Source organism: Cariama cristata, unplaced genomic scaffold, assembly GCF_000690535.1.
Source record: "Cariama cristata isolate BGI_N322 unplaced genomic scaffold, ASM69053v1 scaffold5361, whole genome shotgun sequence".
NCBI classification, from domain to species: domain Eukaryota; kingdom Metazoa; phylum Chordata; class Aves; order Cariamiformes; family Cariamidae; genus Cariama; species Cariama cristata.
Genome location: NW_009597406.1, coordinates 1 through 15,453, shown reverse-complemented (window position 1 = coordinate 15,453; position 15,453 = coordinate 1). Strand labels below are relative to the sequence as shown.

Below are 15,453 nucleotides of genomic sequence, written 5' to 3'. Positions count from 1 at the left end.
TTGCTTCATAAGGTAGTAAAAACTCAAGTAAAAACACTTTTCAGTAATAAAGCATAATAGACTCTACAGTATCACTGAAATGTTTTTTGTCCAGGCACACAACTGAAATAAATAAATAAACAAACATTTTTAAAAATCAGAACTTACCTTGTGTCACCGTTTTAAGCACAATTAAAGTTGACAGAAACCTCAAAGGCATACAGGAACTCTTAAAGAAAGCTGCTGATTTTGATTTACACTCTGCAGGCTGTTCAGAACAACTATGTGGGTTTCCCTTACTCACTATGCCTTTGAAAATATCTTCGCCAAGTCTCCTCATTGTTGATGTCATTGTTGCATGCTGTTTCAAACAATGTACACAGTTAGTGTAAACATTAAAACACATTAAAATCCTGTGTACTATATAGAGATACGTATGTTCCCATAGCAATGAAATATTAAATAGTAAAGATCTATTACACTTTTCTTCATAAACTATACAGAAATATTACTTCAGAATCAAACTTCACAAAATGCTCATTTGAAATACAGTTTCCTATTAGCACTAAAACAAACAGTTTACTATCCTATTGAATTTAAACTCAAGATATTTACAAAGTTTCCTACCTTTAGCTTTAGCAAAACCACTATGCACTACACTGAGTCTTTACAGTATGGCTACTGTCTTTCTTATACTGTTAAATATTTTCTTATAGCAGTCTAGTCAAACGGAGTAAGGAATGTCTTGTGGTTAGACACTGAGCAGAGAACAGAAAAGTCAAAATTACTTTGCTGTTTTGCCACACACTTCCATCAATTTCAACAAATCTCATGCATAAAGTAAACCTAAAAATAACGCCTTTTCTCGAGCAGAAGTTTAGTAAATACATATGTGAAAACATAATTTCTGAGATGCTTAGACACCACAACCAGAGATCACATACTTATGAAAACTATGTTTAGAGCCACAATACAAAATTTAAAATTAACTTGAAAAAGAATTTTTTTTCATTTGCCATCTATCTGTGGTAAACACTATGAATTTATGCTTTGCAAAGACAGTAGAGTTTCTTTTACATATACTACCTGAAAACATCAATTTTTCATATGTATTTAAAACACAAAATCATTAATATCTTCCGCGAATTTAGTTTTAAAAAAAAAACATACTGCAAGAGGACTACTTGTTTTACCTGAATACCAGTGTCTAGCTGTCTTATAGACCAGTAAATAAATTTAATCACAGGGATGTGTAGTTTAGGATTCACAAATGGCATCCACTGGAGTTGCTCAGTAGCTATAGGCAAAAGCTGTAAAAATATCCAAAAGTAAAATTACATGCAGTGTATGAAACTACTATATAAGTATAAGCTAACCATAAGTGAAAAACAAACAAACAAAACTCCCAACTTTCTCTTGGAGTTTAACAGTTTACATGTGCAAATACTCACTGGGCAGATCCAGTACAGGTAACAGAATTGTACACATATACAGATTTTAAATTTTACAGAGGTTTACATGCAAAAGTGGAGATATATCATGTGAGCTCAATCTCAGTAAATCCAATCCCAATAGCTAAAAATCTTCAATATAATGAAGAAAAACAGTAAAAGAAGATTTTTCTGAACACCTCACTGATTTCCAAACCTTGGTGTCCCCAGAAATAAAATAATAAAAGTGTTAAAAGTATAGCACAGTGTCACCTTTTATCAGTCATAAATTGAAACTTTAATATCTAATATAGGCATCAAAATATTTTAAATTAGACATATTCATCTCCTTAGAAAAAAGGAATTATATACAGTATCACACATAAAACACAAGAAAAATTATCAATTGTCAGAAGTGACTTGAAATAAAATGCTGAAACTCTCAAGTTGAGACTGAACAATACACTTTTCCTTAAATATGACCTGTATGCTTTACAAACGACAAATTGTTTTTTATATCTCACTGCTGGAATGAATACTGACTTATTAGCAGTGATTTTGTTTTAATTACTGTATCCAAAGCATGTATAAAACAGGCTGATCTGTTACATTCTCAAAATCTTTTAAAAACTCCCGTAAATCTGAAAACTTAACACAAGCAAACAATCCAAACCCCTTTACCTTCATACACCTTTCCTGGGTGCAGATTTTTTTGGAGGCCTGGGTAACCAGAAGTTTATGACTGTCCTCTCTTTCTTCTTCTGTTTTTATTTTGCTAAGGTGCTGGTCTGAGATCCAATCCATAAGAAAAGTTAAGAGCTCATAAACTTGTGAATTCAATGGTAGCTGTAATACATTCACAACATCAGATACTTCAGCTTTCAAGTTAATGATTTTTCTAAGCCAAAATAGCAACAGACTGAAATATATGACAGTACATTAGTTCTGAAATATTATGCATAATTTAAAGGATGAGGAGTATATGCCTGATAAAATCTGGGAGGTAAGTTACTGTATTGGGAGCTTGTGGAAAATGTTACATTGAAGGAAATAGTGATCTTGAACAGGACAAGTGTGGTCTGTTGGGCCTTGTGCCTAGGGTTTGAGAAGCCTGTATGTTCTTAATATAACCTGTAACTTACAATATCTCTGGGAAAGGTAAACTGTATGTGGACCAGAAGGTGGGGATCCTGACCCGGAGACCATGGTACATCCAGGAGCCAGAGATCCCCACCACAGTTAACCGGAGCTGCCCAGATCAATGCACTGCAGGGTTCATCCTGTGCTTGGCCGCAGGTGAACTCAGCCAGCTCCCTGTAACAGGAGCCTGCAGGCAGCTCCCACTTGGTACCGGTGATCACACCTCCTGCCTGGCCTTGCCTTTGTCTAAAAGGGCAACAAGACTTTCGCCTGTGAACATCCTTCATGAATAAGAGTCTTTTTCTTGCAAGAAAATTGTATAATAGCTCGAATGGCCAAAAAGGAGGAGCTGCTCTCCATGGACAGGACCTGCTCAGCGTGCCCTGGGAAAAATCCACCCAGGCTCCATCTGATGCTGCACAAACACAAGGTTCCCAGCGTCTGAAGGGATGCAATATTTACTTGCTGTCTGTATTCCTCCTCTCACTCTGTCTTATTGAAACAGCTATTTCAGTAAGCCATTTGTTGTCAGGCCTTTCTTACAGAGATCCAGAAAGAACTCTGCATCATTTCTCTCCCACACCACTACTTGATATGGTTTCTGGGTGTGAAAAAATACAGACATAATTTATATTGTACTTAGACAAGTGGTTATAAAAGGCCTGGGAAAAGATTTTCTGACACAGAAACACTCCATTTTATAATTCTGGCCAAATGAATTACAAGAGAAAGCAAATCTTTAATGTCCTTTGCATGTGGAAATTCTTCTTTCAATGCACTAGACCTCCTTTGCTTTATTTCATACAATTCACAGTTGTTAAAATTTAACTGGATAACTAGCATTGTTAGAAAAAGAACAAAGACTTCATGAAATTGTCATTCTGTCCCTGTATGGCATTGCAACAAAATACTCTTAAGAAAGATATCCAGAGGTATCTGAAGACAGGCTGCACAAACAGTTCTCTAAAGCCTTCAAAAGTTTTCCTGTACCTACCTTCAGATAACTGTTCTCCTCTTCACTCAGAACTATAACTACTGTTACTGTTTATATTTCACTTGCAATCAAAGTACACTAAAACCTATGTAAACAGAGAAACATGTTTGCTATATATAGACAGCAGTTTTAAGGCATCTGATGTAGATTAATCAAGTAGGATGGTGTGAATATTTCTTTCCCATCTCACAGTTTAGCCTTTAGCTGGAGAAAATCCTTACCAATTGGGAGACGATGGTAGAGTACTACCAGAAGATTTGCTAATAAATGGAACGACATGGAGACAGGAAGCATTTCATTAAGTGATGTAAGAAGAATTTTCAGGAAAACAAGGTGATTGTTTTGGAACTGTGTGTGAACACTGCTTTTTTTTTCCCTCATTAAAGACTACTTCTCAAAAAACTAACAGCAGTACAATCACTTTTGGCTTAGAAAATTAAAATTCTTTATCCGATACTTCTGACTGAATACTTTTTAGCTGGTGTTATTCATAAGAACAGTGCTATACCGTAGCAGTAACCAGAAAGAGTTTAAGATTTGCTCTGACACAGTGAAAGAAACCAAGTACAGTGTAAGTAGGTTATGATTTTATTTGACAGATGAAAGATGACATGACAGGAAGAGGAAAACATACAATTATAAATATATACATATATTATATACATACACAATATGAAATCCAACAGGTTTATTTTTAGCAACAAATTTTATTCTTTGTTAACTGCCTGTTTTCCCCCAATATAATCTGTACCTTTTCTTACTGTAACTAATTCACTCATAAGATAAAATTGGAAGTTACATTTTCTAATTTCTAGCAAATACACAAAGAATGTTCCACTACTCAATATCTTTCAAATGAATCTTTCATTTTGCCCAATTCTTACCTTAGCAATTTTAGATGCTACCACCACTTTCTCCTGCTTAACAGGTTTACTTCGTTGCACCACTTGACATACATCCTTAGACTTCTGTACCTTTAAAAACTCATGCTTCCTCTACAATAAAATGTAACAATGAATTATATTTCACTTTTTACCTATAAAGGAAGCAGGCACATATAAGAACAAACCTTACTTGTAGATTCTCTAAACGAGCTTGTACTTTTCTTGCTTGACCTTCCAACTTCTTGTTCAGCTCCATTACATCACTTAACTGAAAGAATCAGAAAATACTAAAGTATCTGTAAATTCAGAACTCACTTCTTGACTTAATTATCACACTGAAATAAGCTGATATTGTTGCTGAGCAGCTAAATTATTTAAGTTCAAGTTTTTTCCTCTGAGCATGTCAAGTGACAGAAACAAAATCATCATCCACCTCAACAACAAATCACAGAATCACAGGCTGGCTGAGGTTGGCAGGCACCTCTGGAGGTCATCTAGTCCAACCCCCCACAATCTATGGATACATGAAGAGTATGATTATCACAGAAGCCCTCAGTTTGCACAGAAATGCAAAGATCTTATAGTGAGGGGAAATAGAGATACAGATGGGTTGCACCAGAACCATCAACATTCTAGGAGTTAGGTCTGACCTTCTTCTAAGAGAAAGAATAAGGGTCTGCTGTAGATTTTTATTGTACTCAGACTGTCAGAACTGTAATTAATTCAATGAATAACCAATGGTCAAATAGTTTAGATACCAATCTGTGAGTCAGACTTCACAGTCAAGTGAGACAAAAATTCTTACTCTCTGTATTAATATGAACCACTGTCTCAGTTTAAGAACTGAGAAAATATTGCCTTAATTAACATTTCTAAAAATAACTGAAAATACTGAGCTAACATGAAGTTAGAAATACACATTCTACATTTTATTTAATAGAATCAGCACAACAATTCAGCACAGGGTGGATTCTATCATGTTATAAAATACCTTCTCTCCATCCACTCTCAATTTGCTTCAGAGGACATGGATTTGTCCTTCCTAACAACTAGCTGTTGCTAATGGGTCAGAGGATAAGTCCAACTTTTTTTTATACTGTAAAAGATCAGAGACGCTAAATTTCAAGTACTAGAAAAAGGTGCAGGAAGTGCTTTCAGTCATTCATACAATTCTTGTCTTACAGAAACAAAAAAAAAATCAGCAATTTTGCAAACTTAAGCTGTTCAAATATTTAAAATTGTTGACTGTAACCTGTAAAATTACTGGTAACAGGAAATAACTCATTTTACCTGTTTTCTTAAAGAGTCATTCATTTCCTTCAAGGTGTCAAATGATGACCTCAGCCTCCTATTTTCTTTAGTTATTTCTCTCAAGGCTTCTGTCAGCTGTTTAACTTCTGCCTCGTGTTGCTACAGAAATATCAAATTTAAAAACATGATTTACAAGACACTATTTTAGAAACAATTCTAACCTAAGTTCCATTTTAGTGTTAAAATAATAGGACAAACTTTCAAAGGTCAAGTTTGTAATTCTACACGGCCAAAGTTGCACATTCAACTAGTAGTGAGAAAAACAACATCCGTACTGCGTATTAAGAAGAATCTATATATTAAGAAGAATCTATAAAGAAACTGAGAGCAATGTGCACAGCCTATTGCTCTTATTCTTTCCAGATTCTACCCAAAACACGTTATATCAATATGTACATTTCTCAAACAAGTCAGTTGTGGGCAATGTTTGTGAACTAAAACCAACAAGAAAGCTTTCATTTACAGCTTATGCTTCCATATAATTACATAAAAATTGTGATTCTGTTTTGCAGCAACTTTTGAGGTTTCAACTAGTTTTTCTGCTTTGCTCACTCTGAATCACACCGAGCAAGAAACTAATCCTAAGCCTTGTAGACTAGTGCTCTGGTTTATAGCAAAAGCATATGTATTTTTAACTACAACCTGCATATCCACTGCCATTCTTCTCTTTCCCCTGAATCTTATTTTAGATTTAATCTTCTCTGGACACCAGTGCATCTCTAAGTACCTCAGATTTGACAAAACAGCCAAGTTTTATTTTACTGAAAATATTCCAGCTATATATACTTACTATCTTTCATTTCTCCCCTTCCATGAATTCACTATTCTTCACTCATTCACTCACTCATTCTCTACTTTTCCATTTCCAGTCCTATCCTTTCTTCCTACGTGTGCAAATGACAAAAATAAAGCACAGTAGAAGTTTAAAGGACACAAGCCCTGAAGAGATCCTTCTCTATATTTCTGCTTGGAAGCTCAGTAACTTCCACTCCAGCTATACAGGAAAACCATCTACAATTCCTCTTCTCCTCAAATGCTTCTCTTCTTCAGCCAATAGGATCAGAACAGCTGTGGGCAGGGAATTCTTGTCTAAAGCACCTACCCACACTTGCCTAAGAAGACACAGACTCATAGAATCATTTAGGTTGGAAAGGACCTTTAAGATCATTGAGTCCAACCATAAACCTAACACTGCCAAGCCCACCACTAAACCATGTCCCTAAGCACCACATCTACACGTCTTTTAAATACCTCCAGGATGGTGACTCTACCACTTCCCTGGGCAGCCTATTGACAACTCTTTCAGTGAAGAAATTTTTCCTAATATCCAATCTAAACCTCCCCTGGCGCAACTTGAGGCTGTCTCCCCTTGTCCTCTCATCTGCATGAAATGACCAATTCCCTTTTCATACCAGTACACATATTTAAGGACTTCTCTTGGTGAACTTCTGGATAATAACCAAAACTTTTCACAAGACCTAAATTCAATAGCAAACACTCACAAGAACAGTGTTGTTAATTACTACCCTTTCTTATAGCAAAATAATACCATTTCATTTCCTCACACAGCCCCAAAGTTAGGTTGATCTTTTCTTCCTTTGAATTTTTTGAGTGGCTTTCTTGCTAATACTCTCTGCAATAGCTGTCATGTCATAAGATCTCATAGTGTCTTAAAGCCTTCCCAAGGAAATCTACTTGAACTACAGCTAATGCAAAGATACTCATTTAAGTTACATACAATTACAGACAGACCACAATTTTTTCTCTAATACTGGTCATACAGCTTTTGCTGTTTTAGAAATAAGTGACTTTCTTTTCTAAATTGTAACGGTAAAATGTACCTACACATCAGACAACTAAATGCATCCTTCTGAAACAGAAGCCATACAAAAACTCTAACAATATTGTTTGGTACTTTTTATGTATACCTTTCATTTGGGGATTTCAAGCGCTTCAAAGAAATAAGTATTAGGTCCAGCAAATGTGATAGCTTAAGATAACTACAAACAAATTAAATGGCATGTAGAACAATTAACACCATAAAATATATTACTGCACCTCTTTCATAATTCCAAATTTTGTGTGAACTTCTTCCTCAACGCCTCTTATTTTAGCCAAAGCTGCTTCATGTCTGAAAAGCAATGCTTCTCTCTCTGTTAGAAAATGCTCTTGTCTCTGGAGTTGCAGAGCATACTCCTGCTGTGCTGAACTTTCTCTCTGTATCAAGAAAGAAATGTTAAAATGGCTTTAAAACCCATGAAATTGTCACGATTTATACTGAATTTGACTTTTCTCTCCCAGAGATATGCTTAGCTTTTTGTATAGAGTGTTACACAATAGCTTACTAATTAAAAGTATCCTGATGGCCATCTGTGTTCAGTTTCCCCACACGTTAACCCAAATGACTTCAATGTGTGTCGGGATGCCTCACCCTCTCAAAATACAAAATTCAACTCTACTTGGCTGTTCAAGTATAAACCTAGACAATTAAACTTAGGCTTCTGCTTCCAAAAGTTTTGGATAATGGTATTAACTGTAAGACAAAATAGAGTCTGATGTGACTGTCTACACTCAACGCTAGATTACTATATTGTTTCTTCAATTAGTGGGAAGCATCCCTGAAAAAGTGATGAGGATAAAGAGATACAAAATTATTTTTATCTCATATGGTGCAAAAGACAGTCCAGGCAGGGAATCTAGGAGAAGCATGGGAGCTTTTACAGAATAAAATCATATAGCAGGTTCTTCTGCTAGTGGCCTAGGTGTGCTAGGGGATGAACTGTTTGGATTCCCCAGCAGCACAGAAGTAAAGATCACAGAATTGATAAGGCAGCATGGAAGGTTTGCAGTCTTGAAGGCCTAGACTCAGGAGAATAGTTTCAGATGCTCTCAGGAGAAGCAATGGCTGCAGGTGTTTCCCTCCATGCCCACAGTGCGTCACAAGACACTCTCAGATGTAGAAGCACCGTGTTCAAACTCCCTCAAGCTGAATTTTATCTGCTCTACCCACTACGCAAGTCAAAGCACCACTACCAAATCAGTGAATGAATTTAGGGGACGAGGTGAATGATGACAGAGTTTTAGTATGTAAATAATTGTGATTAGTATAAACAATAGTAATAAATGATAGTTTTAGTATATAAGTAAGTTTTAGTACATAAGTAACAGTGATCTAGTACATAAGTAATTTCTGAATTCTCTGTCAAAAGTGAGAATCTTCATAACATTATTCAACAAAATTTTTAAGGCGATTCCCGTTCCTACCTGGAGCTTCTGATGTATGACAAATAATTCATCATAAATTTGACTGATGTGAGGTGGTATTAAGCCTTGACTATTGCATGCTTGAGCATCAGTTCCACTCACAATTTTCCTTAACAAATCCTTGGTAATATTTTGGTCACTATTTTCTTGAGTATTTGCAGCCAAATAGGATGGTAAGGTGCTGTCTATAGAAAGGAAAAACCCATTTAACATTAAAAAATTAGTCCTAGATAAATAATTACATGATTGTTGATCCAAAACAGCGAAAACTTATCTTAGGTATTTAAAGTGACAAATATAGAGCAAGAGGTATCAAAATGAGAAAGCAATCTCCTAAAGAATTATGGAGAATTGCTCGAAGATGTGTTCCATGAATTGTTTGAATTGATCAGTGATCAATGGAATTTTATAAGTTAAACTATGCCCTCCACTTCAGTATAGAAAGTCCACAGATATCCGTATGAAATCTATGCACAGACTGAATCATAATGTAGCCAAAACCTCCTCTTATTTTTATAAGTGCTTTAGGCAAGTGATTCACTGCTGACTAGATCTTGGCCTGACATCTAAGTTAATAGAACGAGACTTAAGAAACTACTGGACACAACATGAGAAACTACTAGACATGACGGATTACAGTGTAAGAAGCTGATGAAAGCTGCAGATAGCACAGTGAGGAATGGTTGGATTTCACAAATAATCTGTGAATTTTGGCCATTTGACAATTGAAGGGAAGTACTGGGATCTTTTGAGGAGAGACATCTTGCAAGGCCAACTGCATCTAGGTACCACATCAGGCCCAGATTTCCTAGGTGACAGTATCAGAAATACAAATTTGGGTACTGTACTGGTTTTGGTTGGGATAGAGTTAATTTTCTTCATAGTAGCTGGTATGGGAGTATATTTTGGATTTGTGACCAAAACAGTGTTGATAATTCAGGGATGTTTTAGCTATTGCTGAGCAGTGCCTGCACAGCCCCAAGGCCTTTTCTGCCTCTCACCCCACCCCACCAGCGAGGAGGCTGGGGGAGCACAAGGGGTTGGGAAGGGACACAGCCGGGACAGCTGACCCAAAGGATATTCCATACCATATGACGTCATCCTCAGCATAGAAAGCTGGGGGAAAAAGGAGGAAGGGGGGCACTTTCGGAGATGTGGCATTTGTCTTCCCAAGTCACCATTACACGTTGATGGAGCCCTGCTTTCCTGAAAATTGCTGAACACCTGCCTGCCCACGGGAAGTCGGGAACGGATTCCTTGTTTTGCTTTGCCTGCATGTATGGCTTTTGCTTTGCCTATTAAAGTGTCTTTACCTTAACCCATGGGTTTTCCCACTTTCACCTTTCTGATTCTCTCCTTTCCTACTGCAGTGGGGAGAGTGAGCAATCAGCTGTGTGGGGCTGAGCTGCCTGTCGGAGTTAAACCACAACTGGTACAGATGTAGCAAAACTCAGGCCAATGAGGAAAAAGTAATTAGTGATAGGTTGTTTATTTGGCAGGCAACTAGGGAAGAGAAAAGAAGGACAATGAGAAGGAGCATCAACAGTGAAAAGGTTACTAGATAAGCAAATGATGTAATCAGGGCTACCTGGTGGTATGCATTAGGCAGCCCTGTGGGCTGATCACCCATCACAGCTGGAGCAGGACAATAAAGCGAACCTGTTGTCCTGCCACAGTGTGTCTGCTGCAGGGGTGAGGAAGGAGAGCAGAACTAGTACGGTGCCACACAAATCATAAAAGAAACGGGAAAAAAGGGAAAACAAACCAGAAAAAAAGTAGTCATATCTGGAACAAATGTGTGTAATATTTATTGGAGTTCTGTATTTATTTAGCCTTTGATCCCAAATACTGTAAGCTATGCATTTTTCCTTCTGCAATTAAATTCTTTTTTTTTTTGTCTTTTCAGAAAGAATGTGTTTTCTGAAAGCTGTTCTTACACTCTCCCCACCCATTTAACACAATTCTTGGTGACGGTGACAGTCTATTACAGTTCCATTGATCTGTTCTGCCTGACTTTTGAGATTCCTTTTAGCCACTTTGGGGTTGGCGGGCTGTCCATCTGCCTCCACACTTCCAGATACACTTTCAAAAGAATACATCAATGTTCTTCTAAACTTAAAACTCTCCACAAGAGACAGAGCTACACTGATTCACAAACTCCTGCAACTGCAGCAGCATTTAAAAATATTTGCAGGGAATGAATGCCAGCTGGTCCCTGCTACAATCTTCTAGTTAGAATTTCCTGAGTTAACGGAACAACAGATAACACTCTCTCTACCCATTGCCATTTTTCCATCCTTAAACTGACAAAACCCATCTGACTTAAAAGAGTTGTAGTAATTATTAGTGCAGCTAGCTACTTCAAAAAAACCAAATCGCACCCTGTTTCTTCATTTACATTATAAAGTCACCTGGCACCACTTTCATAAAAGGTTGATTTTTCTTTTTAAAATGTATGTTACTGTTGCATCAAGTATGTCTGGACCTCCTAAACTAAGTCTAAAGGAGATGCTCATGCTTACTTGAAAGGTTAAATCCCCAAATTAAAATACATTTTAGCTGATTATTTTATTTCTGAACGGAATAGAAATACATTTACTAGAAAGTTTTTTAAATTACACGTTACACATTATACAGAGTTGTAAAAGTATTTAAAATTTAATATTTATTACCTGTTTCCATGTATATAGCTGTATTTTGAACTGCATCAGTTTCAGAGCAATTAATGGCCTTTTCTTCTATTTCTAGACCACTTGAATCACGAAAAGAATCCTGCTCATCTTCAAAACTAAAAAAATACAAAAAAAGCAATGATTTGAAATTACTCAATCCCTTTCTAGCATGCTACACATAGAGCATTGAGAGAAGTCTGTATAAAAATGTAAACATTGCTCAATCTAAGACTTTGACATTTGACTGATAACAACAGAGTTAAATTATTTGGATGGAAGGCATTATTACTCACAGGATTTTAACCCCAACAATTAGTAATGTTGCTGATATAGAAGTAGTAACAATAACTAGAATTTTCATGCTGTAAGCACACGTATGCAGCAGGTAAAACCAATACTGTTCTCTCACCACAAACCACCAAATTCCAGAAAAGCTAAAAATACCAAACCCCTTTTTTCATTGTTTTTTCATACTTGGTGTAAAGTAGTCCTGAAAAGAGAGTTCTTGCCTTTTGGTATCAAATTATCTCTAAATAAACTTAAAGCTGTTCATCAGTCTGAGCTATTTGCTTTCCTCCTAGTTCAGTTTCTATCATCCCTGTATCCCATTAGCAATTCCAACATACCCAGAGTAGATTAGAAAGCAAGCGAGAAAATACTCCTCACCAAAAGTGGCATTCACATAATTTCCTACACTGGCCACAAACAGTTCTTCACTTAACAAGAAAACAAGAATCTTAAAACGACTTCTGGATCTGTGCAATCTGAACGTATTGTTTACTCATAGTTTATCTGGATTCTGAGAGACAATAAATGACAAAGGAGAGCTGAAGAGAAAACACCTCTTACCAATCCCAGTCTTTAAAGCTTTGTAGGAAATCACTAGAAGATCTGATGCTGTTCTCTCTTCCACTTTCAGTAAGTTCTGACTCTAAAGAACATTTGGATAAAGAAATAGTTGTATTTTCCAGTGAGCTGTCCATGTCACCTGGAATATATAAAATAATGAGTTGTGCTTGAGAAGCTGACATTAAGAAATCGACATGGGTGTATTAGAAATGCTTGCCATGTAATCAGGTAGGTTTAAGAACCAAAAAAACCACTGACACAGCCTGAAGAATGAAGAATTATAACAGCTTAAACTATAGGAAGAAATACTTAGTTTTCGAACCAGATGTGCCTTTCTGAAGTTTTACACTTTGCCTTCACATACTAATTTTTCTGTAACTGAAGTCTGATAAATACATCATTTTACCCTGCTGTCCATATGCACCAGCAACACATGTTTCTCAAGAAGCCCACAGACATTCTAAATATTAAACGTATATGCGCCTTTAACTTAAAGCCAAATGTATGCATTATGAGGTGGAATGCTACCAACTACTTCAAGCAGGATTTAAACACAAACAGGTTGGGAACCATTGCTCTAAAGCATCCTTTGTGCTCTTTATGTGAATGGTAACATTCCCAGGCTGGCTCCCAGATATCACAAAGCCCTGATCAAGGATGTCTACCTATTTAAAATAAGAAAATACAGAACAACTTAAAATAAATTTAGGAATGATACAGTTTTAGTATATATTTTCCCTGAAAAAAGACATCAAAACACCATCGTTTGGTATTACCTTTGTATGCTAAGGAACTTCCGCTCTTATATTCGGTATTTAATGCTCCTGAAAGGCAGTCCTACAAGAAAGCACAAGACCACTGTAATATTGTCAGAATTTTCAGCGCAAGCATGTGTTACAACTTACTTGTTGAACAGTTACAACGCCTTATGACAGAACTCCTACTACAAATCACTGACTTTGAAAAGGGAAGTGGATTTTTTTCAATATATAAATGTACGTGGCTCTCCTGTTAATATAAAGAGGCAAACATATTCCTCACAATCTGATAATGAAATATTCATCGTGTTACATGTTAGAATATTTGAGAGACTGTAAGACACTATGAAGACAGTAACATAAAATAAGGGCATAAAAGTAGGATTAGGTAATCATGGAAACAGTGCCATCTATCTTTATATCTCGGCTTTTTAGGTCAAAGTTTCCTGCTCTACTTTTTCCTACTAACCTGTAACTACATACTAAAAAAATGAATCACAGAAGTATTAGGCTACAAGCAAAATCAATTAAAGGTACACTAGAAAAGATCAGACTCAAAGCAGCTCTCATGATCTTAGTTGTGTTTCACTGCATCTCTCTGCTATGCTCTATTAAATAAAGTGATGAATTGACTGCTGTATTTTCTTGTACTTAAATACTGCTTTTTAATGAAATAAAAACATGCACAAACAAATCCAGCATTTCCTTCCTTGCAAGTGTTACACTTTAAAGTCTCAGCGATATTTTTTTAAAGATAACTTCTGAAAATTATTTTTCTTTAAAGAACAGTTCTGTAATTCAAAGTAGAATATTTGCCAAGAAAAACAGCTTCTAGAGCACCACAAAATACTACCTGAGTTGCAAATCCTTCTAGAGGAGCTAAGGGCAGATACATCCAGATTTTACCTGATAAAGAACTCACATCTTTACCTGATATTTGCGACAGTTCCTGATCCTAAAATAGCAAGTCACGCTTTCTCAGAAAAAACAGGCTGGTTTCTGTATTCATTTGATGATTCCCAGGACCAACTTGATCTCCCAATCCGACTGTGTGTCTAGCTCAAGTCCAGCTTTCAATCTCTCCTGATCTTTGGCTGCTCACAGGTATTTTTACAACTTATTACTTCCCTTGCAGCATGAGTTTGAACACTTAAGGTCTCCTGGATAATACAAGTTACCTCCTGGACACAGTAGAAGCATTTGACCCACGGAATACAGATTCAGGAAAGCAACTGCAAAAATTTGTCTCAGTGAAAGACAAACAGACTTCAGACAAAATAAAAGTTAAGTGTCTAGCCAGTGAGTACTCCTTCTATGAAGCATCAAAGACTTTTGAAACACCAGCGTGTGGGAGAGGTCTTTGCTGCTGGATTTTTAGGCAGATCAGTTCCCTAATCCACTGGGCAGACCCATAAATACTTATGTCAGCACAACTAACAGAAACAGCAAAATCACAATCCAGTTCATTCTTCATATAGGTGCAAAGAACCTGGCATTCTCTGGTGTAAAATAACATTGCTTTACCTTGGCAAGAGAATGATACCCATTGTAATTCACTGTCTGGTCACTGTGGCAGTCTCTTAGGAACTATGTGTTTGATTCTCCTCTAGTTGACTAGACATAGAACAATTTCCTGCTCCCTGAAAACAAAGCTATCCCTAGGCTTTACAAAAAATCACAAACATTCCTAACGTGTTCTAAATATGGCTAGCAATTGCTGAGACAAAAGAAGATATGAAAGAAATGAGCTATCCTATGTTTCGTACATGCCTAGTATACCACTTCTAAGGGGATTCACGTATTAGCTTGCCCAACTGGCAGGCACCAAAACGTTTTAGGCAAAAACTAAGCGCCAAGCTGCTCAGACTGTGTTTTGGGAATGTATAAAACTTGGAATTGCAATTTCCAGGGAAATTTCAAGTTCAGACAAGAATGACTCTTCAGCACTTCCACTGTAACGCAATCAGAGCACAGGGACAGGGGCAGGACTAAAAGAAAACATTTTACTTGTAAGCTCCTAAAGTCTGTTTAAATGCCAGTTTTGGCTCTGACGCTGTGCGCGTGTGTAATACCACTGTGTTCACAACGGACAGACACCCCCACCCAAGCACCTCAGGGACCAGGTGAAGAGGAACGACTTTCTTCCTCCTCCTCCTCCTCCTCCCACCTCCT

At 36.8% G+C, this 15,453-nt stretch overlaps 1 protein-coding gene across 1 annotated transcript in view; it reads right to left on the bottom strand.

Annotated features, from left to right (window-relative positions):
• Window positions 1-13,360, bottom strand: part of CCDC138 (coiled-coil domain containing 138) — a gene marked incomplete at its 5' end in the record, with an annotated part of 29,423 nt that extends 16,063 nt beyond the window's left edge. Inside the window, 11 exons of the mRNA XM_009708851.1 lie at window positions 148-340; window positions 1,173-1,289; window positions 2,091-2,255; window positions 4,428-4,538; window positions 4,618-4,695; window positions 5,718-5,837; window positions 7,797-7,955; window positions 9,003-9,187; window positions 11,675-11,790; window positions 12,524-12,605; window positions 13,300-13,360. Coding sequence (XP_009707153.1) covers window positions 148-340; window positions 1,173-1,289; window positions 2,091-2,255; window positions 4,428-4,538; window positions 4,618-4,695; window positions 5,718-5,837; window positions 7,797-7,955; window positions 9,003-9,187; window positions 11,675-11,790; window positions 12,524-12,605; window positions 13,300-13,360 — 1,387 coding nt within the window. The remainder of the gene's footprint in view (window positions 1-147; window positions 341-1,172; window positions 1,290-2,090; window positions 2,256-4,427; window positions 4,539-4,617; window positions 4,696-5,717; window positions 5,838-7,796; window positions 7,956-9,002; window positions 9,188-11,674; window positions 11,791-12,523; window positions 12,606-13,299) is intronic.
• Window positions 13,361-15,453: the final 2,093 nt, after the last annotated feature.